The following is a 25,519-nucleotide window of genomic DNA, read 5'->3' as shown; positions in this document are numbered from 1 at the left end:
CATTTTCTTTTGGTTTCAACTGCCAGAATTTATAATCACATTAACTGCCCATGCGTCACCCTGCTCAGCTCATTAGACTCCTGGTGTCAAAGATTCCCTTTTAACTTTTTTTTTTTTAATCCGAGCGAGTGTGAGCACATCCCAGGGCCTTACAATCATGACCCGAGTCGAAGGCAGTCACTTAACCTACTCAGCCACCCAGGTGTCCCTACGCTTAACTTCTTTATGTTGCCATTTTACCGTCTACAAAGCAACTCCAAGTTTCCTCAAGTCACTTTGCTCTGCTAAATCTAAAGTGCAAAAATGACTTACTTGTCACTGAACACGCACAACCTAAGACGGAGGCTGCTCCAGTCCTTCCTTAGCCCTCCTTCCTTCCTTCCCTCCCTTCCTGGAATGTGCCAGGTTCCTTCGGCCTCTCGGGCTGTAAACAGGTACCGCTCTGCTTGAAGTGTCCGGCTGGCTTTGGCCTGTCTACCACGTATGTTCCAATCACACCGTACACTCTCCCTTCATAGCACTGATCACATTCATATTAAAATAAAGACGGTAGAAGAATTTCACCACCTTTTATTTCCCTTGCCCAACCCTCACTGTGCCAAAGGTGCCAAGGGGGTAAAAACATAGGCTTAACTGTAAGATTTAAAAAAAAAAAAAAAAGGTGGGTTCCTGCAGTATTGACACGGTTAAGTAAAAGTGAGTGGCCAACGTTTTTAAATTTAGAAATTTATTCTGTTTAATCCACAAGCTTTATATAGCTTTAGTTTAAAAAACAAAAACAACAACAAAAAAAAAAACAAAAACAGTGAAAACAAGACACTATTTCAAAGTCTGGGCCCTTCCAGCCTTCCAAATACGAGAGCTCTGAAAGTTGTATATACCAATTGGAAGAACAAGACAAAATTATGAATGGAGCCATGACATTTCATAAAACAAACTTTTATATAACTGAAGGATCCTTCCTGGGACTAGTTAATTGCCTTTACAAAAAAAACAACAGAATAGAATGAAATTCCAGTGTTCCAAATCAACTTGTTACACATCAGTATAAACCCACAGTGTCCTGGCAAACAACGTGCTTTCATTTTCCATCTCGTCCTAGAGCTCGAATCCTGATTCATTTCAGCAGAGACTCCACAGGCAACAGGAAAGATTGTGGCATTAAAATATTCATGTATACTTTTGTGGTAGTTCAACAGTGGTCTTATTTCTGGGCAAGCTTGCAAACCATACAAGGTTGGAAGCATCATAACTTAAATGGGTGCTAAGACTCAAATGAGAAAAAATAAAGAAAAAAAAAAAAGAAAAAGAAAGGAAAACCTCTGGGAATAGCCAAGGCCTTTAAAGAAACCATAAGAATGCCAACGATATTGAAACCCCCTTTTTTAAAAAGGGGATTTTTTTTTTTGGCTTAAAATATTTCACTCTAAATGAATTGATGTCAGCTGTCAATGAAAGAATGTCACTAATACACTGTGGACACCTTTTGCAATGTAAATCCATGCCCTTTTTTTTACATGGTGAACTTCAACCTAGCAATTATTACAACAAATGTTATAGTCTAAAGCTCAAACACATTTTAGCAATTTTGAAATTGAATTGCGTACAAACCAAATAAAATGTACATCGTGACACACATTCCCGCCTAAGACTGTGGGGACACTTGAGCCTTCCGCATCGACCTCAGCGCCTTTTCGCGCAGGTGCTTTTCTAAGTCGTCGAGGTTGTCTTCGGGCTCGCTTTCGGTCTCCTAAAACCAGAGGGGTCACACTGGTGAGTCCTGAGACCCTGGCGAAGAGGTGCAGGGTGCAGGGCAGAACCACATGGCGGCGGCTGCACAACTCTATGAATACACTAAAAACCCCTCAATCACATACTTTCTTTCCTCTTTTTTTTTTTTTTTAAATTTATCTTTAAGTAATCTCTACACCCAACATGGAGCTCGAACTCACAACCTTGTGATCAAGAGTTGCGTGCTCTACTAAGCCAGCCAGGCACCCCTGAATCACACACTTTCAAGAGGTGAATGGCAGGTTAATTATATCTCAAAAAAGTTATTTTTAAAAATCTACATTAAGCTATTGGCAGCCACTCATATTCTCCTCCTTAGTCTTGGCAAATTCCCGTTCCTGGCAGATCATCAAGACGATGACAGACCAGGAGAGCTAACGAACAGCCGAGCAGCCACTGCTGTAAAACCACCTTTAGCTCCTCCTCGACATCAAAGGACTCAGTGAACCGCAGGAAGCGCAGTGCAAGGCACACGTACCTTCTTAGGCTCGGGCTCTGCCTCCGGTTCCTCCTGTGCTGATGTGGTCGTGGGGGCCGTGGGGGCCGTGGGGGCGACAGCTGCTGTGGCGGCTGCCGCCACGGCCTTTTCCTTCTTGTGTTTTTTGTGCTTCTTGTGCTTCTTATCCTTTTTGTGTTTCTTGTCCTTCTTTTTCTTCTTTTTCTTTCCACCTCCTTCTGGGTCTGAGTTCTAGAAATCCAGAAAAATCACAATAAAATCAATCAGATTAAAATGCTGTCCAATCAACCATTCATTTTCTCAAGGGAATAAATGAATGGACAAATCTAAGGATTTCCTAAGGCTTCAGGGGGAGAAAAAGGCCCGAGGGCAATCCGTGCCAAGGGAAGTATGCTGAGATGAAAACCACACCGCAAGCAAAGATGCTCCTCGCAGGTCTGGAGAGTCAGAATGGACCTGGAAGGAATGTATTCTTTATGATTTTCCCCAACTAACTGCATATGAAGCCACGTTTCCCAACCACAAGCTGCCAGTTGGGTGTCCAGGATCCAGAGCCACCTCCCCCATAAGGAAAGCAGCCCATGCAAAAGAAGGCAATGTCTCTGAACTCAGCGAGGCCCGAGGTGAATTCTGGCTCCTGAACCCGTTTCACCATGTGACCTCAGACAAATCACTGGACTTTTTCTTAGCCCCTCTGTCAACCTAAATAAAACAAAGCTGTTGTGAGAATTAAGCGTGTCTCTCTGTAAACTGCCCACAAAACGAGCCTAACGGGAAGCAGGCTTTCAGTAAGCACAGCTAGTATTCTAAACACATGCTTGTGTGAATGCCACATCTCCAGCCCCTGCAGGACTTCTCCTAGCTCTAGAATGGACGGTGTTTGCTCCTTAATGCTTACGGCCGACCCTTGAATGACATGCGGCTTAGAGGCACCAACTCCCCATGCAGTTGAAAATCTGCATATAACTTCTGACTTTCCCCAAAATTAACTACTAACAGCCCAGGTAGAGCAGAAGCTTTATGAGTAACATAAACAGCGAGCACAGATTTTGGATGTTACATATATTCTATACTGTATTCTTACAATAAAGGGAGCTAGAGAAAAGAAAATGTTACTAAGAAAAGTATAAGAAGAAGAAAACACATTTACAGTGCTGTGCTGTATTCATCAAAGACCCCCACGTCTATGTGGCCCTGCTCCGTGCTGTTCAAGGGTCCGACTGTTTATACCAAAATCATGCAAAGGGCAAGTTCTGCAAGTGAATCCCATTGGTAATCTTCAAATTTCACATTTCTAAGCAGTTACTTAAAATTCCTCAATCCATTCAGTTAGTTTTTAAGTAATTCAGGCAAACCTACTGATGAGATGGACCTCTAACCACTGACTTTATACAATAAGAAACCTATTCGAAATCAGATTAATGACTCACAGAGGGGAAAATACAGTTTAAACTCCAATACTTTAATATCCCAATGACATTTAAACTTGACAAGGTTAAAAAACAAGTGTTACTCGTATTTATGCAGCTTACCAGAGATAATATATAGGACAATACCATACTTTCCACCTCAGCTAGTATTTCACATGTGCCAAGGTTCATTTATTATAGAAATAATGTATTTCTACTGTGGGAAAAAGGGCACTACACATCAAGAAAAATAAAGATTACTCATCCTTTCCCCTTCTAACATATAACCACTGTTAACATTTGGTACCTGCTTTGTGGTATTTTTTTCCTTTATAAAAATGGAATCGTACTAACACGCATGATCTAATTTTGCAAGTTTTATTTTGTGATCTCAAGTATCCCCAAATGTGTCAAACTCTATAGAAAACAGCAGAAAATATTAAGCTATTTTCCCCCCAGATAACAGAATCATGGGTAACTTTTTCTTTTCTGTTATTCTAGATTTTCTATAGAGGCCAATCTTACCCACCCAGATCATAGGATCCAACAGGACTGGACGTGGTGTCAGTTAGCGGGTGGCTAGGACATGAAGCATGGACTGTGGTGCAGCCACCAGCCCTGAATTTCATGCTTCCTTGAGGCCAGCTGAACTACAGAAAACAGTGCGGCTCTGAGCCACAAACAAGCAAAAACGTGTCTTTGCTTCCACGTGACCACATACAATTTGAAAGGGTGTCCAAAACAGGGCAAACACATACCCTTGCTGGAGATGGGCTTGGTGTTGGGCTTTTAGCCTTTTTGACCGGTACCGCTGGTGACCAGTTGGTAGAGGGGGACTGGGACTGGACAGGAGATTGAGGTGCTGGGGGTTTTTTAGCTGCTGGCTCAGGAGATCCTGAGACAGATCGGGAGGATGAGACCCTCCTTACAGACTGAGGGCTTGGTGAGGCAGCCCTAGAAACAGAAAGAAAGAACAAAACACTTAGTATCCAAGAGCAAAGGTCTTTTCTAAGAGAAAATAACCTACCACCATTATATAACCAGGTCACAAACTTTAAATATTTTACCACTTAGTTGATTCTACAAACACACACATATCAAATTTGTATCGTCTAAGTCTCCTGGAGAGCAGTTTAAGCCCCATAATCCTCTATGCGTTCTGTTAACGCTTCTTCCTATCTGAAATTAATAATGCCAATTCCTTGTACTTAAGATGGCTTTTATCAGTCTTACATGAATATGCAAGAAATGTTCTCTGCATTACTTCAGAATTCAGTTTTGGAAGCACATCCCCCAATAGACCTGATTCCCCTAAGAACCAAGTATAGAGTCCATGGCATTTAGTTTACGCCATAAGGAACTATTCTGAAAACAGAAAACGGATCTGTGAATAGCACCTTTAAGCTGTCTTAAAAGCCTGTATTCCCAGCTTATTCTTTTCTGCAATTTCTCAGTAAAGGGGGGAAAAAAAGCTTCCAAACATAAAGAACTATGCAAGTTAGTGTTCCTAACCAAGAAAGCATAAAATATTTTTACTTTTTTGTCTTTTTGGGTTCCGGAGTCCTGGAGACTCTCCTAATGGGCCTAGTACTTGGAGAAGGGGACTGCCTTCTTTGGGGTGATGATGATGCCCCTCTTCGAACAGGTGGAGGACTTGAGGAGGTTTGAGGAGCTCGAGGCCGTGGTGAGGGCGAATGCCTTTTGTTTGGTTGTGGTGACCGGGGCTCCCGGGTAGACCGGCTCGGGGAAGACCCTTTCCTATGCTTTGATGATAATGAAGGCGAACGTCTCTTGGTGACCGGGGAGCTTCTTTGTTTGGGAGGTGGAGAATGGGAGACCCGCCGCTTTGGTGGTGGAGATGGTGACGCCCTTCGTTTAGGAGGGGGAGGGGGAGAAGCCGTTCTTCTCTTTGGAGGCGGAGAAGGAGAGTATCTCCTCTGTATCGGTGGAGAGTATCTTCTTGGGGAAGGTGAGCGCCGGCGGGGGGGAGGAGAAGGAGTCCTAGGAAAAATACACCATTAAGCTGAAAGGTCCAAAAGAGTAAGGCAACAGAATGCACAGAAAACTAACCAAAAGTTACGGCAATACTGCAGTTAGGCACCAGGCAAAGACAGCACATTTTTAACTGGAAATGCTATGCCTTCATCCTCATTTAAAGGAGAAGAAATCACTTAGTGGCTTTGTTTATCCTAGATGACCAGAAAACAGGACATTTTGCTTACTGGAGAAATCCAAAGTTTCCAGAATGAATTCAAGTTTGTCAAAAGTCATTTAACATAATCCATATGGAACCAATTTGATGGGTTTTTTTGAGAAGAGAATCTTGCATAAACTGTGAACACCCATTATGATTAGGTACGAGAGCTAGGTAGCTGTGTTAGCAGGACTCTACCATGGGCAACTCAGGAAGTCTGTGCTTTAAAAGAGCTCTCCTGGGAGTGCCTGGGTGGCTCAGTCAGTTAAGCGTTCTGCCTTCAGCTCAGGTCATGATCTCAAGGTCCTGGGATCGAGCCCCCTGTGGGGATGCCTGCTCAGCAGGGAGTTCACTTCTCACGCACCCTCCCCCGCCCCTGCTCTCTCTCTCAAATAAATAAAATAAAACAACGTAACATAAAATAAAATAGTTCTATGTGGTGTTCTCTTGAAGTAGCATTTGGACTTGGTAAGAGTTCACCTCCACACGTTTTAAAAGATATCTCTACACCCATCCCACCCTGCCAAGTTGAGACTTGGATTTTGCGTCTTAAAAAAACCACCTTTCAGTTGAAGTCTACCTACTAGGCAGAACGCATTCCTGTGGAAGTCCAAGCTGGCCTTCCGCTCAATGCTCAATGCCTATACAATCTTAACGTGCCTCTTAGAAATTCGACCTGAACACAACATTCAGTTCCAACTGCCTAATTTGCTCCTGAAATGTTCAGACCTTAAGCTCAAAATATTTTCCAGCCTAGAATCAGCTTTACAATAGACTACTTTTTGGACAACACGGTAGTGTGCACCTCCATTTCCTCACCTGAAAAATGGACACAATACCACCTACTGAGCAAGGTCATCTCAAGGACTACAGATTAAGTATATAAAGCACCTACAGCACTTAACCTGGCATATAATAGGCACTCGATACTGCTCGGTACTGTATTTCAGCAATGTCCTTACAAATCTTTCCCCCTACCTTTTATTTTGAAATCACTTTCGATTTATAGAACAAAAAAAATAGTAGAGATCTGCCACTAACAGCTTCAATAAACAAAAGTGATGAAACTATGAAATTAGCCACAGCTCTAAGGCAGAATTAACTAAAACACAACCCCGGTTTCCCACTAATGTCTCTTTTCTGTTCCAGGTTCTAAAAACCAGAATTCTACATTATATTTAGTTATCATGGATCCTTAATTCCTGCCAACATGTGACTATTCCTTTGTCTTCCATGACTGCCATTTTTATTTATCTGTAAGATTTTATTTCAAAGAGCGTGCACAAGCACAAGGTGGGGGGAGGGCAGAGGGAGAAGCAGGGAGCCCAATGTGGGGCTCGATCCCAGGAGCATGGGATCATGACCTGAGCTGAAGACAGACACCCAACTGACCGAGCCTATGACTGCCATTTTTAAAGCGTACTAGTTAGTTACACCTTGTAGAATAGCCTTCAATTTGGGTTTGTTTAATATTTCCTAATAAATCAGACTGAGGTTCTGTATAACTGATAAGGATACCAGATAAGGTATCTGGGAATTCTATGCCAATATGCACTACTGACTGTTGACTGATTCCTTAGTTAAGGAGGTATCTGCTAGAATTCTTCACTGTAAAGTTAGTATTTTTCCCTTTATGATCACTAAGTAGAGTGACTTCCCCTTTTAACATCTTTGTTGACATACGATTCACATACCATAAATTTTAAAGGGTACATTTCAATAGTTTAAAGTATATTCAGTTGTATAACCATTACAACACTCCCCATTCCCAGCCCACCCTAGGCACCACAAATCTACTTTTATCTCTATAGATCTGGGTGTTCTGGACTTTTCATATTAACAGAATCACATAATATGTGGTGTACTGCAACTGGCTGAGCAATGCCACTCTGGTAAGATATTCTGATCATAAAGTTGCTTCAATTAGCTCTAACTAGCGTATCTAATAAAATACCTTCGTCGTGGTGGCGGCGTGGGAGACCTGCGCCTACGAGGAGGAGGGGCAGGAGAAGGAGAACGTCGCCTTCTGGTGGGTGGTGGGGAGGGACTCCTCCTCCGTCTACTACCACTAAATCACCAAAAAAAACCCCCAAAAAACAAAAAAACAGGTGATTTGGAGTTAACATTTATAATTAAGTGATCCAGATGACATAGTTTCAAATCATCATTAACCCAGAGTGCAACCAACTATTCCTCAGTGCAATGTTTTTCAAACCACCTGTCAAGACCATCAGTCCAGATTCTGGCTGAGAAGCAGCATTTTTAGAAAATCAGAGTATATTACTTGTGGGAATGGTGAATTTTGTTTTGTAAAATTTTTGTTTCAGTATATAAATATGCAGTCTCGGTCATGATACAGAAATTAACACGACACGGGCTGAAAAAATTTTGAAAACACTGCCTTACAACATTGTTTTTCAATTGGGATGCATATCACAATTACCTAGGAAGCCTATCGAGTTCGTTCACCAGGTCCGGACTATGGTCTAGCTGGTGTGTGCTGAAAAGGCTCTCAGGTGATTCTGATTCCTTGTTAGGAATTTTTTTTTAATTTTTTAATTTTTGATTTTAAATTTAACATGGAAAAATTTCCATGTTCTAATTCAGAAATTTAAAATTTTAATAGCCACTAGTGGCTTAAGGCCCCAAATCTGGGTGTCACTGTTCTAAATTCTCCATTTTTAAAAAGCTATTTCCACTATTCAGGAGTTGCTTACTACTAACTAAAAACACTATCCCAAAAACAAAGGATTAAAAGTTGAGCACTAAAGCTATCACTGGGAGCAACATGGTTGAAATATAGATAATCATATAAAACCCTAATTCTGAGCTCTGTTACACACTTAACCAACACAAATGAAAAATACACACATGAAAAATACAATTATATCAACTGGACTAACTCATAGCAGTCTCCGAAAAGATATATTAAAACATACTCCAAGACAATTTACCACCTTTTGGCTAAGTTTGCATATACAGCGTATCCATACTATTTAAAGCTTTCAATTTCTTGACCAGCATAGGATTGAGGCCTCCTATGAATCTGGAAATATTTTCTAAAGTTTATTAGTCTTGATTCCCCCTTTAAAACTAAGGAGAGCTCTGTTACTAATAGAACAAATTCTGAAATTCATTATTAAATTTAGTACTTATTTTATTTAATTTTCAATTCCAATTTGTTTATGCTTTGTGGGAACTAAGACTTCACTTGGAACAGATCTAAAATAAACTACAAGAGGCAATCTCTGAAGACAGATAAGCTCTGGATGAAACGAAATGTAGACAGGAACTACTAACTATAAGAAAATACAGTAAAGAAGAAGCCATTTTACTAGCAGGGTTAATCGGAGAATTACAGGACCCAGAGAGACAGGATAACCACAGTATTGATTCAAGATTTCAAATAGGAAAAGACATTTGCGTTTTGACTTATAAAGGAGAAAAAAGAAAGTTTATAGGTGCAAACTAAGAGGATGAAGTGATGCAAGGCAGAACTCCCAATGTTATCAATAAATACAATCGCAGGAAGTGGCTATTACTATTGATGATGTGGCTTCTTTTTAAAAATAGTCTGTAAAATCTAATCAGAAATTCTCACTAAAAAATTGGATTCAGGTTAGAACCTATTATGATAAACTAATGACCTCAGGTATTCATGTTGTGCCTCATCTTCCCTGGTAAAACGAAAGGCTGAGAGTAGCCAAAAGGTCCCGTTCAGTGGTGACCTTCAATGTCCTGTTCCTATATGCGAAAATAACCAGAAAGAGTAAGTAAAACCGTAACTAAACTTGTATTAACTTAAGGAACTGCTAGAAAAATTTGATAATCACTTAAAACTGGAGTCTTGACTCCACATGGCTCCATGATCTGAAGGCTACAGAATGTCTACCTGAGCTGAGAGGGCACACGTTTCAAGGGTCAAAACAAAAAACTACTTCGAGATCAATCTATTTCAATTTTTCCATATGTGCTTAAAAAAAATGTGACATAAAGCCCAGGTTCAATATATTTCTAAGAGGTCAAGTTTGTTCGCTGTATTATTCAAAATTCTAAATGCTTAATATATTTCATCTGCTTAATCTAATAACAAACTAGGCATTTTCTAGTTACTCTGAATAATGCCAAGCTAAGCCTTCAACTGCGTAGAAATTGTTGGGCAGTGAAGTTCCCCCACCAAATTGTGTGAGAACCAGTTTCAGTAGGCCTCAGTGTGACGCAGCCCTCTAGTATGTCGAAAGGCAAGTTATTTATCAGAAGGAACCAGCTTGCTATCTCTGCAGCAATGTCTCAGAACAACCACTTCACTAGCCCTGTTGGTAACGAAGACAAGAAGCCGTAGATGTGACAACTACCTTTTTATTTTTGTGTGTGTGTGATAACTTCCTTTTTACACTATGATCAATATACCTTTTATCCTTTAAGGAGCATTCGATCCCAAAGATAAGCGTTTCAAAGCACGGAAAATATTATTTTTTCGAAGTTTAAAGTTTACTTATGAAATACTCCAAACCAGGCTGTATGTCCCCTTTCAAAAATATAATAAATACTGAGGCATGGTTCCAAATAATTCTTTCTGTCTCTAAATCCTACACATCTGATAGCAATTTCCAGAATCATTAAAACCGGAGGCCTTTTTAAAGAGGATAAACAAAAACATCCTGGAGTAGGGTAGTGAACATCAGTGTTGATAAATCACTTTCCAGTAAGAAAGTAGTTCCATAATGGGGGGGAGGGGTGTCTGTGAGGGGGAAGAAATCTTACCACTAACCTGATTTTGTAAAGCAACTTTTTAGCTGCTATACTAGCAATTTCACAGAAGTCAGGGATAATTATAGTTGGGAACAGAATACCTTGGCATCTGAATTCATCTTTTTTAAAGGTTTTTATTTTTTATTGCCAAATATTCCACAACACAAATACGCAACTTCGCTCCATCACGAACACTGCTGACTAGTTCCAAAGAATCTTTCCGAGAGAATTCTTACTAATTAGTGACTACCTAAAACAACACAGCTTCAAAAAGTGAGCTATAAAGAGGACAATATGGTAATTTCAGAAAGGATACTCAGAAATTTAGCAGCAGCTAAGACCCCCCACTGCCAAAAGCAGAAGACTAATGAAGACAGTATAATGGTATAATGTCAACAGCACAGGTCTAACATCAGGCTTTGTCACTTTATACCCTGAAGAAATTCATTTTAGTACTTCTGGGCCTGTTTTCTCATTTATGAGATAGGCCTGAATTAAGAGATTTCTATTTATGATTAAGCTCTAAAACGTTAGTTTTATAGTCACAGACACCTGATCAAAAAGGCTCAATGGGGATAAGCAACCGACCTGCCTACTGCAGAGGACCCTGAACAGGGCCAGAGCCCTCATGTTCATCTTTAATCTTTTTAAAGTCTTTCCCAAGTTTTGCTTGCTTTCCTGAAAGCAACCACAAAGGTCCTCCCCACTAATTCTAAGGAGCTATAATTATCCTAGCTCTTGGAAAATATCCAGGTACTACAAATGCACAAAAATTTAAGCTCAAATGGTACTCTAAAATGAACACTGTGTACAAGTTTATCATTAATTTGATATGCAAAGAAATATAACCAACTAAAACAACTAGGGACCTTCTCCACAGCCATCCCCACTGTATGCACAGGGATGGGAGCAGGTTACCGAAATAGCAGCTCATGTCACTAAACTCTGACATGTAGCCACATGTACAAATTAGCGGCTAACCAACCTTTTAGTCACTGGCGATTGCCATCGCTTTCCCATTTGCATCCTGAGAGCAGTGGAGAAAAACAAAGGTCAAGAATTCCATTCACCAAATTATTTACTTCAATGGAGTTAAGTATCACTAATGGCAATGTATTTTTTTTAATATGTACTTTTTAAAAATATTCAAAGATATTCAGAAGTTAATGCTACGGTTTCACTTGTCTAGTCATGCATACATAGGACATGGTGGTACAAAGCTCACCAAGATCTCACTAATAGTGATAACCACCAAATAAAGCAAAGAAAATGTCCCCAACCCCCCCAAATCTGACCATCTCCTTCTGTGAGTCCTTGAAATGCAGGAATTATTTCTAAAATAAGCCTGTAGCCCACCCCTTAAGTTAGAAGTTTCATCACAACCACAGAACACCAGTGACGGCTACTGAAAGAAAGACATTACCGAGGGGAAGTCTCTTTCTGGCGCTTTCGAGGTGATGGAGAGGCACTCCGGGAAGGGGAATGTCTCCGCCGCCTGCCTACCTCACCATTCTTCACGTGGGACCTCTTGGGTCGCTCATCTTCTGAGGAAGAAGAGGAGCCAGAATCTATAATTACACAATAAACAAAAATTACATTACATCTGTGCTTAAAAGAGTCTGCCCATATTTTCTGAATCTAAGCAGATGGGAGTGTCCAAATTAGCAAGTTAAGCCCACTTATGCAAGCATGTATACAAGCCATCAGTTCTAAACAAAGGTTATTACCCATATATGGTCAATGACTTAAAAGCCAAGCATAAATACACATCATTATTATATAATTAAGTTATATAAATCATCCCCATGGCACACTCCATAGGATACAACTGTCCCTTAAGAATCCAGTGATTTTCCAAATAACTAACCCCCAAAGCATCTCAAGCCAAGTACCTGATGCTTGTTACTCTAAGCACTTGTAAAACTACTGAAAGTCCTATTAGGGTCTGAATAACTTCTTTCCACATCCCTAGCATTTATCACACAAACAAAAAAAATGTATGTGACAGGCCTTTCCCTATAGACCTGGTAGCCAACGTCTGCGACTGCAAAAACAAGAACGTCAATCGTTTGCACATGGTTTCCTTAATTTAAAATAACTAATAATTGTTCCCAAATATCAAAACTTAAATTTAAAACAAAGTCCCGGGGCACCTGTGTGGCTTAGTCACTTAAGTGTCCGACTCTTGATTTCGGCTCAAGTCACTCAGGGTCTTGAGACTGAGCCCTGTGTCGGGCTCTGCACTGGGAATGGAGCCTACTAAAAACTCTCTCTCCCTCTCCCCCTTCCCCATGCTCTCTCTCTCTCTCTCCACCTCTCTTAAAAAAAAAAAAAAAAAAGAAAAGAAAACAAAGTCCCAAGTATCAAAAACACCCAAGACCTATATGCATTTTTAAGGTTTCCTATGATTAACTTCATGTTTAAAGAGCTGCGAAAGCTCTGTGGGCTTTTAACGGACTTACTGCAGCTGTGGGGTGCTTTGGTCTCTATTTTGTAAATGAAAAGCAAAGGCAGCACACTTAGACTTGGTCACAAATACCCACGAAGCTAATAAAACTACTTATTATTAACTAAATAATAAATATTATTTATTATTTTACAAATGTAAAGTACACAAAACCTAGAAACAACCTAAACGTCCAAGTACGTGACTGGCTTGATAAATTATAGTACATTAATTATTACAGTAAAAGGTTTTGGCTATTTAAAAAATTAGATCCAAGAACAGGGAAGGATATCTAGATACAGTAAGTTAAAAAGGGAGGCAACATAAAGTTTGGGCTTATGCAGGTTTTTTGGTGTTTTCTGTTAATGCCTTTTTAAACCACAGATCCTTATACACAGCACAGAAATTTTCTGAAGATAAGCTTTTGGGAGTAAGACTAGGGATTGGGGAAAGAATTACACTTTTCCAAATTTTATACCCCTGTCTGTTTTACTATTGTACTGCAAAGATCTACTGTTTATAACAATTTAAAAGAAAAATAAGTTTTAAGAAAGGACTTAAAACCAAAAACCAGAAGTAATACTTCCTCCCCTTGAACAGATTTCTGCATAGGCACATATTTCTCCTAAGTGCACTCACTACAGGATGGAGATTTGTATTTCAAGTATTTTTCATGGGGATACACAGAAAACAGTTGAATCCATATCCGTACCAGATGAGGACTGCTGGTTCTGTCGTCTGTACTGACGTCTCTGCTGCACAGAATCTGCCGCAGCCATTTTGCCACCTTTATCTTCTTCTGAAAGATGGATGCATTTAGAAAGTGTTCCTTTAGTTACGCATACAGAACATATAACATACTTGAATTGGAAAATGGTCTCTTTAACTTCTATCTCACTGGGTCAAGCAATACTATATATGTAGATTTTTTTTCTTACAAAAAAAAAAAGAGCTTTAAAATACCAATTTAAATGCTGACTTTATACTCTGTCCACCAAATGTAATCAAAATTTATTTACTATAGGTCAAGCTACGTGCTAAGGACTTTATAGGCATTATTTCAGTTAATCATCAAAAACCTACAGGATGGTACTGTTATCTGCATTTCAGAGGAAAGAAGTGAGGGTCAGATAAATTAAGTAATTAAACAAAAAGCAGTTAAGTAGTGAAGCTGGGGATTCAAAGCAGGTTGGTCTCACTTCAGAGCCGTAGCTCTTAAGTCATATCCTATAATTAAACTTTTAACCAGAGGGGATAACGAAATGTGCAAAAAATCTAGTTCAGTTTAACACACACACAGAAAAAAACCAACCCACAAAAACTTACCCGATTCAGATAACTCTACTTTTCTAGGCTTAGGTGCTGGTGAAGGGGACTCTCTTTTCTCAGTACCTTTATGTTTTGTCACTAAAAAGAGTAAGAAAAAAAATACATACATGGGAAAGCAAAACAAGACAACAACAAACAAAGCCACACAGGACAGTCTTAATGGTACAACAGGTGTGACTATTCTTATAAAGAATTTGATAATTAAATAATAAATCAATACTTTCATAATAAATTAAATGTTTGGTGAAGAGACTTGAAAAGCTCTATAATGATTTTTGAATCTGAATATTCTCTCAAAAGAAATGCCAGTTAAGAGAAACTGAGTCGCTGTTTCGCAGCAGAAGCTCTGTGTAGGAGATACGTGTAACATTCAATTCAGTAAACCTCTGGGCGCTACCCCATAACCTAAAAATACACACACGCAACTAGAGAGGCCTCATCAGCACGACAGCTTCCAAACACTCAAGTATACCTGGGTTCAGAAAAGTTAAAAACTGATAAAATGGTTAAGAAATAAGATCTGATGAAATCTTCACAGAAAGAGATTTGTTCCGGAGAAGAGGAATGAGTTAGCCACCAAGAGACTAAAGATTCTTTATGTACCAATACAACCTTCATAGTAACATGAGAGGTTTAAACTACGCAGAACAAAGTAAACCCTCACAACAGGAAAAATAAATACTAAGGCTGAAGGATTCTTTGCTAGCTTAAAGGGGGGGGGGGCAGCAGCGCTGAAATATACCTAAGGTAGTAGGAGAGCTGTGAGCACCTTATGAATTAGTCAACGTCTCTTTTCCAAGTTGCGTGGGAAATTATGGCAACTGTCTTTTGTATGCCTGCTGTATTATTAAGCAGCGCTAATAAGTACTGTTGCTAGTATTACCTCCCATTTTACAGGAGGGGAAATCTGAGGCTTAAAAAGAAGTTATTAACGTCAACTAAAGTCACATAAATAATTAAAGTGAATTAGGATCGGAACCCAAGACTCTATTTCTAGAGCACAGCCTTTAATTTCCACCAATTAACCAGCTCTATTTATAGTATCTATCCAGTGCTTCAACTAAAATGAAAAGTATATACAAATAGAACCATCGATCTTACCACAGATTAACCTGAAACATCATCTGAGACCATGCTGCTAAGAACTAAATTTGAAGACAGTATGATCCCCTGAGGATCCTTATTTATGTTTTGTTTGATTAAAACAATTACCATGGGATGTTGACCCAGAATGTAGATACATTTCTTTTAACACGCTCATACTCAGAATCTGTAAAGGCTTATTCTAAGGGGCAGTAACTTACACAGCTAGCGATCTAAAACAGAAATCTCATCTTTGCTAAAGTAGTCAAACTGAAGAATTTACAATATTTTTTTAAAGATTTTTTTTTTTAAGATTTAAGAGAGCATACGTGAGATCAAGCAAGGAGGGAGGGGAGAGGCAGAGAGAGAGAGAATCACAAGCAGACTCCCTGCTGAGCACGGAGCCCAATACAGGGCTTGATCTCACGACCCTGAGATCATGACCTGAGCCAAAATCAAAGAGTCGGATGCTTAACTGACTGAGCCACCAGGTGCCCTTTTTATTTTTTTAAACCATGATACTTTCTGAATAACCTGCATTTTATTAGATTCTACCTAATAAGAAAGTGTTTTTGACAAAGCACTGGATTTGGTTAAAAAACGGTTAAAACCTAATTAGTTATCATGAAATATGGCAGCAAAAATGCATTTAAAACTTGTACTTTAACAAATTCAAAGAAATAAAATACAATTACTTTTATACTTTTAAGGATTTGAGGCTATTTTTCTGGTCAGTCTTCTCTAAAGTGTCAGTTAATGTTTAATTCTTGAAAAGTTATTAGAGGCATCCAGTTATCTATAAACCCCAAATGGTCAAGTTATCACCTAAGAGAACTGGGTTCCAAAACATGTTTGGAAGACGCCTAAATGTCAGAATGCATTTTCCTCTAAGACACATTAAAAATGTGGCTGTGTTTGCAAGACAGTTGACAAATGCCAACTGAATAAACACAACTGAACTAGAACATACATATTTTTTCCCACAGAAATATGTATTTTCAATTTTATCTTGATCCAATCTCTCACGAATGGCTTCCTGTCAAAATATCCACACCACTAGAACGAGTATCTATTTATATACCCCTATGCTGGTTTATGATGATTGATTGAATCGTAGTATTAACAGTTAATGTTTCATCTGAATATTATCTGGATTTTATAGTTTATTGTGTTAATGTTTTATTTTTAGTATTCAAGGGACAAAATCATTCTAGCATAAAGTCAGAAATCTTCTAAGTCAAATGAAAAACCAGAATTTTAAATTTACTTCAGCAGTCCTATTAATTATTAATCTCCCAGACTTGTCCAAACGATCACTTGTAAAGATAAGTCACGGTTACCAGAACTGGTGAAATAATCATTGTCTACAGAATACAATTTATAGGGTTAAACAGACCCCATCCTAAAATTACAATAGGTTTAAACTCTCTGTAAATATACTTCATTAAATATCCCACTGATTTCAAAGCAATACTTTATGTACTAAGATAATGCCAATTTAATTAACAGGCCACTGATTACAAAATGCTTCCTGAAGATCCTTTCAGATGAGAATGTACAGTCCAAAATTATTTACCTCTAAATTCCCCCAAATACTTTCCCTGCATCCTTCCTATACCATTTGCCCAATATTAAAAGTCCTGCCTGGTAACTACCACATGAAATATACAAATTAAGTCTATTACACTTCAATGGTGTCACTGATCTTATTAGCTGTGGTGTACTGTAAAAAGAAATCTCTGAAATCCTACCACCAGGTACAGAAACTGAAGAACTTGACCCTGCCCTGCATCTCCCACCTCTAGCCATCAAAACAAGCATTCTGGGGCAGGAAAGTTGGGCAAAGTATACATTTTTCTACTGGGAAATGAAAACCCAAATTTTAGTCCTGACTGCCTGACCTTGAACAAATCACTTAACCTAAGGACTGGTTTCTTGATGACAATCTCTAAAGTCTGTTCTACCTCTGAAATTTCACCACACAGGACCGGGATCATTTTACTGTAAAATGTTATTTCCAAGCAGTCAGAGCCAAATTCAGCTTCAGTAAACACAAGGCAGTCTCTGACTATATTGCCCAGTGTGTCTCTTTGGCTATGTTTTGTTTGGACATGGAAGACCTGTCCCAGAATCCATGGGAATATAACTACTTCTTTGTCTTCCACCATGACTTATTTCTCTCCTATGTGCATATCCACTGACTTTTTTTTTTTTTTTTTTTTTTGGAAAGCAGTGGCCCACTCCCCTTGAGAATGTATCAAAACGCAAGAGGTTGGTGCCTCAGTAGACTCTGAAAAAAGTTAATTCTTAGCAACCCATTTTAACAAAGATTCAGCCCTCCCGTTCAGATACTTTTATTACTCTTGGCTATAATGTAAATAGAAAAATCCTAACTTGATGTGTTTTTTGCAAAGTAACAGGTGGGAACTTTCATATTTTTTCACTAGAGAGCTTTCTGGCTCCAGATGAAAAAAAAAAATTCAGAAATACAAACACTTCACAGAAAAAGAAAAAATTGGTTAGGACAATGGGCATCAGATTTGGACACGGTGGCTGGAAACTACTGAAACTGTCCTAATCTTGAACAAAACGTAGTATGGAACATGAGGTTACAAAAATAAGTGACCCTAAGGCCCACTCCCATACTTAAATTAAGTCTGAACCTGGGAAGACCCAAATGAGTCTATTCTAATCCAGCTGTCTGTCTAGGTGTAAAGAGCGAATGCAACAAAAATGACCACATATTTAATTATACAGTCACCAAATTAAAATAATTTACATATTATTCTTTACAGATTAGCATTAGCTGCCAGTTTCCCCGTCACTCTGATGGCTTGTCTATACCTCAATAGTCCAAACTTTGATCATCCCCATTTTCTTTTTCTAACCTGAAAATTTAGATGTGATCAGAGCAAGCCCAGTATAGATCAACCTACAGACTGCTTCTCAAAAATCAGTTACTATAGCAGCTTTTAGGATTTCCCCTCCCCCACTACTCACCCTTCAGGCTATCATCTCAGCCCCAAACACCAGAGGCCCAAGGCGATCCTACTGCTTTTCTCCTTGTGTGTTTATGCTAAAGAACAGACCCCGATACACCACAAGCTTCACTCAGGCTAATACAGCAGTCTACTTGCCTGGCAGGATCACAGATCATAAATTCCTCAGATCAATCTGCAGAATAAACCAAGGACGACACTCAGAAGAACCCTGCCTAGAGCCTAAATTAAAAAACAAATCAGCTTTTAAGAAGACACCATGTTCTTCCCTAGGCAGCACAATGTGGCCAAGAAAAAATTAAAACAGAATATGAAGTCCTCAAATAAGATATCAAACAAAAAAATCTTCAGGGGGAAAAAAGTTAACTGGTCTCATAGTAATAAAATGATCCCTTATCAAGACAAGGCAAACTTTGGTAAGTTACCCCAACTCAGCCCCCGGCTGGTATTGCATTTCTCTACCTACTCGATGCCAGAGGGCAACTGCTAAAAACAAAACACATTTACCCGTGAACTCTACTCTATTTCAACAAACGCCAAGAACTTAAAGCAGGAAAGAAAAGGTGACAAGCAAATTTACAAACAATATCACACGCACACATTTTACCCAGCTACTCCACGCTTTGAAGGGGGAGGGGCAGCAACAACTGACTGGGCACTTTGTAGCCAAATGAAGAATGAACAAACTGTTTTTTATGCGTCTGATTTTTACCTTTACCTGAAGTTCTCCCTGGAGAGACAGAAACACGACTTTTTCTTGTACGGTTTGACTGCTGGGGTGTTGGGGAATGACGAGTTTTTGGCGGTGGAGTTGCTGGAGGTGATGGCCTGTGCCTTCGCCTGGGAGGACTTGCTGAAGGAGATAACCTACGAGTTTTTCGAGGGGGGCTGGATGTCCTCTTAGGCGGCTTCTTTGGCGGTGACCGGGAACGAGACGAAGAGGATGATGAGCTACTTCCAGACAAGGAGGCTGATGAACGCCTTCTTCTGTGGAATGAAGTATTCGCATTCATTAACTGCATACTTGCCAAGAACGACCTTACAGGTATGTACAGTTTACACAAAAATACAGCTATTTTTATCCAACTTTTGAGTTTATGTAGCTAAGCACATAAATAAGTCTTAAAAAAATGGGAAACAAAACCACAACCTAGGACAGGAAACAGCTAGTTCTGACACTAAATGTGAATAACTTATTCTGATAAGTGCTTCTGTTTGAGTTGTCTTTCCAGTTACACAATATGTCACGATGAGTGCTATAATATGGTAACTAACCAGTCTCTTTCTTCCTTAGGAAAATCATCACTGTTTGGAGTTTGCGTACAAAATTTGGGTGGCAAAGTATTTTCCACTTAATAGCACAACGTCAAACAACCTTTAGGTCGCATTTAAAAAAAAAAAAAAGATGTGCAGCAGGGTTAGGAATTCATTTAGCTACATAAACTTAGAAGCAGGGGCCTCTCGAATTCTGCGGCAAAATTTGTGGTAAGTTCTGTTGCAATTATGTGTACCTGCAGAATTCACCTTTGGCGGAAGAATTCCTGAGAACCTGAAAAAAAGAAACCCTACCTTAAGTGTGAGATAAAAACTGGCTGAAAGGGAATCTTACACAATCTGCAAAATATTTTGACTGCTAAATGGCTCAGTAAGCACAATTAAAACACGCTATTTGCAAAACTCCAATATAAGAAATAGCTGTTTCCACTAATCTTGTACTAGAAAGCACCAGCATTACTTTTCTCCTAAAAAAAAATAACCAATTTTAGAAAAGTGTGATGCCTAAATCTACTGACCATTTACACCATTCGTCTCATTTGTCAGTAGTAACACCAAGTCTATCGTTTTTAGCGGTAATCATAAAAATGGTTCATTATATCACAACCCTCTCCCCACACATTTTCTTTTGAAAAAATACGGGACTCAGAAAAACCTGACTGCAGAAAGAAAAATCACGGAGCTTATTATCTCCCCTCTCTCTATCCAAGTAGATTCATATCCCTACAAAAATCTTAAAAGACTCAGAACAGAAAATTCTGTGCTAAGGATAATCTGAAGCACATCATCACATCTCCTTTCAAGAAGTAAAGAAGGCGCAAAACTCTGCTACCAGTGCACCAGGCCTCTACTTTGGGCAGATTTAGCAACATCTTTTTGTTAAAAGGGATACATCCAAACGGTTTACCTCATGCCAATTTTAAAATGATTTTTAAGAAAAGAACATTGGTACCGATAGGGTTACTCTTATGTCTAATCTCTTCAAAAACACCTAGACATCAAACTGCTAAAAATGGCTATATCCATGGGATGGGACTACGGGTAACTTTCCCTTTGTTATTTGCTTGAAATTTTATAAACAGTCACTTCTGTAATGAGAAAAAAACATTTAAAACAAAAATATAATTGCAAATAGGTTATTTTAATATTGGTAAAAGTAGCTTACTGGCTGTGGTCATCTGCTTTTCGGAAGCCAGTGATAATTAAAAACCAAAGGAAGAGGGAGGGTGGCAAATTCCCTTATTCCTAGGAGATCTCGGGTTCTAAAAGGGTAAGTTAACACGAAGTACCAGTAAAATGGTCAATCTGTCCTCCCCCCGCCCCAAGGCACTAGCATTGCGTTTCGTTGCAAATTAAACCTCAAACGAGAGGCTCTTTAGAAGGCATCACCTAGAATCACTCACGAGCTCTTTATTCCAGGGGAACAAACTAATTCAAATATTAACCTGAAGAAATGTGGTGCACTTTCATGTACTGACACTTCCAGATTAAAGAAGAAAAAAGAAAAGAAAGAGAAAAAAAGGAAAGGAAAGGAAAAAGAACAAGAAAAAAAGAAAGCCCTTACCGTCTCACTGGAGATCTACTCCTTCTATGCCTGGGTGGAGGCGGCATTCGTCTTGGCGGGGTTCTTCTTCGAGGAGATGGCCGCCTTCTCGGACTTGGCCTCCTTCTAGGTGAGTACGATCTGCCATAACAAACAGAATTAGGGCCTGAATAAACAAGAGCAAGGAATGAATTCCTTGACACAGCTTTCTCAACAGCTATATTTTAAAAATGAACTTCAAGGCATACAATTTTCCATTTATGTAGAGATTTTTATGGTGCACAAAAATGTCCTCAAATTCTCTCTGTAGGTCCAAAGAATAGCATTTGTACTAAATGCTTTCTACTGCTCTGAAATTATTTATCTAATTCTACCCAGAAAGTAGCATATAGGGGCATGCTGGGTGGCTCAGCCGTTAAGCATCTGCCTTCGGCTCAGGTCATGATGCCGGGGTCCTGGGGATCGAGCCCCGCATCGGGCTCCCTGCTCGGCAGGAAGCCTGCTTCTCCCTCTCACACTCCCCTTGCTTGTATTCCCTCTCTCACTTCTCTGTCAAATAAATAAATACAATCTTTAAAAAAAAAAGTAAGTAGCCTGTAAAACTCAAGGTCTAGATCGGTCCTGAAGCCACGGCTCACCTTGACCGGGATCTATGACGCCGTCTAGGTCGAGTATGAGAAGGAGAGCGAGACCGTGTCCGGGATCTTGATTTGGAACGTGACCGAGATCTTGGTCGGGTCTTCTCCTTCTCCTTTTCTTTTTTGGAATTTTTCTCCGGAGAAGGTTCTTTAGGCTCTGGTACAGGTTCGGGTTTGGGAACTTTCAGGATGTCACTGTAGAAACAAAAAGCTTATTTTTTCCCTTCTGCAGCTCAGACTCCTAACTCACAATACAATGATGTAATAAAGTTATTTTTCTTTTTAAAGTGTTTTCAAAATCCATGAAGACTTCCCCTTAGCTCCAAAAAGATATATACACATTAGTGAAAGTTAAAAGTAGTTAACTAGCAATTCTAACCACATACATTCTTAAGAATACAAAGTTGTCCACAGCACTGGGAAAAAAACAATTTACAATATATAAAATATCTGAAACAGTACAACCAACCGATAGCAGTGGTCACCTTTAGGGCCTTTTACTTAAACTCTCCTGCAGAATTGGAATCTTTTCAACAAGCTGATTTTATGATTAAAAAAAAGGGGGGGGGAATAACCAAGTAATTTTGTATTTGTAACTCAGAGTTATTCTATTAGTCAGTTAATACTAGCCTAAAGCTGTGATATTTATAAATGAATTTTTATATACTTGCCTAGTAGAAGTGGCCTCTTGTACTGAAGGTTCTTTTACTTTCACTGATGGTTCTGGGAGCTCTGGAGTTTTTTCCTTCTTTTCTGGAGCAGGGGAAGGACTCCGGCTCTTGGTTCTGTGACGGGGAGATCGAGAATGACTGCGCTTTCTCTCTCTCCTGACAGGGGAAGATCGTCTTCTAGGGGAAGGAGATCTGGATTTGCGTCTAGGATAAAAGTAATTTTTTTCAGGTTTTTGAATCATGTGGATTGGGAGAGAGGGTCAAAGGGCAAAGTGAGAATCTTTTTAATTACACCACTGCTGTTTATACCTGAGAAATTCCTTGTGAAAATAAGGTATCCTGTCATATTTACTTAACAGGGGAAGGGCCAAAAGAAAACCAGAAAGGCAAGCAAACAAAGGGTAACAATATTCTCCGGTATACCAGTTTTAAGAGGAAAGCATTGACCTAGGACTCTAGATTTAGATTCTTAATCATTCCCAGAGACGAGGACACCAAAGACCAACTTTTCAGAGGAAGAGAACGCTTGAAAGTAAAGAGATATTCCGTAATAATAACTCAAGCCCAACGAAACAGTTTAGATGCAGACAGATCCCACCACAGAGTCTGTCAGGTAGTCTAGATATTCCAGAAAAATGACTAGGGGAATTGAAGTAATATGCTCTTTGGAAGAGAAGAGAAATATGTCAAACCTACACAGCCTTTTTGAAAAAGGAGAAGCCCCCTTTCCTTTACAATAATGGTTTCCCTAACTTGAAGTAAAACAGCCGATCTGGTTCATCAACAGCTAAGTAGTTATCACTGTGATGTGCTTAACTCTAGAAACAGTACGCTTCCCTGATAAGGAGGTTTTCATACCAAATATACTAATTAAAATGAACAAATTTTCTCCTCCCTTTACTAAGTCCAACAGATTCATGAAAAAATTAGCAGAACTCTAAAAATGAAAAGCCTAGTAGAATTCTCACCTTTCACCACAAATACAGTAGAAGCTGAGTCGTAGGTTTAAAAATGGGAACCTAACCATAGTCTCATTGGAAAGAAGAAGAAAACAAATAAATGATCTGTTTTGGGTTCAAGACAACAATCTAAGAAAAGCAGAACAGGGAATTAGGTAAGTATATGAATGGCTAATGGGCACAGATTTCTAATAAAAAGGACAGAAAAGAGTTGGAGCAGATTAAAATAATTTAATGCCATATTTAAACAAATGCAATAGAGAAGGCCAAGTCTCGATTTTGATTTAGGAATTAAGAATTGTATAATTCACCAAGACTTTAGAGACAATTATTATAGTCAAATGATCTGTCTCAAACAAAACAAATATTTTAGGCCAGAGACAAGACTTAGTCCACCATGAAAATTGTAGATGATGGAAGAAATTTCTCTGAATAGTGCCGTTAGCTTCCTTTTTAACTGTGCAACTTTCTACCCACAGGATATTTTACCCTCTAAAGTACTTGCGAAACACTAGGCATGCATACATTGTGTTGTACCTTCTTGGGCTTCGAGACCTCTCCCTTTTTTCTCTGCTGCTTTCTTTTTCTTCCTTATCCCTCTTATCCTTGTCTTCATCTTGCTTTTTCATAGATGCCAACTTTTCTTGTTCAATCTGCAAAGATCAAGTTTTCAAAGTAAATACAGCTGGACATTTGAGATCAACAAACAAACTGAAGACTTTGCACCTCTAATAAATACCGATGCTATAAATCATTTCATCGGCCTCTGCTTTTCAACAAGATTAGTCTCAAGTTTACTTAAAATCATTTTCACATTCATCTTACCCTTCTGTGATTTAACATACACTACCGATGTGAAGAACCTGTGCTTACCTTTTACGTTATTAAAGTTCAAATTTTCTTCTAAACTAGAAATATGCACATATTTAAAAAAATATTTTGGGTGCCTGGGTGGCTCAGTTAAGTGTCTGCCTTCAGCTCACGTCAAGATCCCAGACTCCTGGGATTGAGTCCCACATCTGGCTCCTTGCTCAGCGCAGAGCCTGCTTCTCCCTCTGCCTGTGCATGCGCAAGCTCTCTCTCTCTCTCCAACAAATACATAAAATCTTAAAAAAAAAATTTATCTACCAAATTACTGGACTCCGGAAAAATGACACTTTATTAAAAGACTTTATTTTAGAGAGAGTGCGTGTGTGCACGAGGAGGGGAAAGCGCAGAGGGAGATGGTAAGGGAGAGAAGCAGACACCCCGTGGGGAATGGAGTCCCTAGGGGCTATATCCCATGACCCTGGAATCACGAACTGAGCCAAAACCAAGAGTTGGGACGCTCAACCAACTGAGCCTCCCAGGTGCCCTGGAAAACGACATTTTAACCTCAATGTTTGGGTTGGGATTGGGGTTGGGGGGAAGGAGTGGAGAACAAAGCCGAATGTTTGATTATACTACAGCAAAACAACAACAACAACAACAAAACACCCAACATGCTGATCCTAGCTCTAGGTCATGTAAAATTTAAAGTGTCTGCTAAGTCTGGATACTACACTCTCAAATCAACACTACACAAATGAGAAAAGGCTATTACTTGTCTCTGTTTTATTTCTTCTTTCTTCAGTTCTAGAAAAGCAGAAGGGATTCCAGCGATGTTTTCTTGTGCACTTAAGAGCAGGGGCCACAGTTCTCCCATAAATTCTCTAGCATTTTTTCCATTCAAAAACCCAGTCAGGTTGATTTGCATCATTTTGGAGTCTGGATTCTGCAAAAAGACATGACAGGAAGAGAAACAGGTTACTTCAAAACAAGCCAACCAACCAACCTAAAACTCATTAAATTAGTATTTTTTAAGTCTACCATAGGGGCTTAAATACATATATATTCTTTACTACTTAAAAAAATAGTATTCCCTAACGGTTTCTCAGCAATATAATCTCTAGCACAGATTACCAAATTCTCTCTCACTCTACCAAAAGCATCAG

At 39.2% G+C, this 25,519-nt stretch overlaps 1 protein-coding gene across 23 annotated transcripts in view; it reads right to left on the bottom strand.

The window, feature by feature from the left end:
* Positions 1–710: 710 nt before the first annotated feature.
* SRRM1 (serine and arginine repetitive matrix 1) overlaps positions 711–25,519 on the bottom strand; it is a 29,983-nt gene continuing 5,174 nt past the window's right edge. For 2 of the 23 annotated variants that reach the window (XM_026517022.4, XM_048221729.2), the window contains 15 exons: positions 25,129–25,299; positions 24,072–24,199; positions 22,588–22,791; positions 21,917–22,111; positions 21,300–21,419; positions 19,173–19,447; positions 14,376–14,456; positions 13,762–13,848; positions 12,027–12,171; positions 11,589–11,630; positions 7,806–7,919; positions 5,194–5,658; positions 4,416–4,611; positions 2,270–2,479; positions 711–1,750 (listed from right to left, as the gene is read on the bottom strand). In XM_026517022.4, coding sequence (XP_026372807.1) covers positions 1,646–1,750; positions 2,270–2,479; positions 4,416–4,611; positions 5,194–5,658; positions 7,806–7,919; positions 11,589–11,630; positions 12,027–12,171; positions 13,762–13,848; positions 14,376–14,456; positions 19,173–19,447; positions 21,300–21,419; positions 21,917–22,111; positions 22,588–22,791; positions 24,072–24,199; positions 25,129–25,299 — 2,538 coding nt within the window. In that variant the 3' untranslated portion in view covers positions 711–1,645. Of the gene's footprint in view, positions 1,751–2,269; positions 2,480–4,415; positions 4,612–5,186; positions 5,659–7,805; positions 7,920–11,588; positions 11,631–12,026; positions 12,172–13,761; positions 13,849–14,375; positions 14,457–19,172; positions 19,448–21,299; positions 21,420–21,916; positions 22,112–22,587; positions 22,792–24,071; positions 24,200–25,128; positions 25,300–25,519 lie in introns of those variants that run through there. The other 21 variants (XM_044390405.3, XM_048221724.2, XM_044390404.3 and 18 more) reach the window with 21 other exon arrangements.

Source organism: Ursus arctos, unplaced genomic scaffold (assembly GCF_023065955.2).
Source record: "Ursus arctos isolate Adak ecotype North America unplaced genomic scaffold, UrsArc2.0 scaffold_32, whole genome shotgun sequence".
NCBI classification, from domain to species: Eukaryota; Metazoa; Chordata; class Mammalia; order Carnivora; family Ursidae; genus Ursus; species Ursus arctos.
Note: the sequence above shows the minus strand (reverse complement) of the source record. Positions and strands in the feature narration are given on the sequence as shown.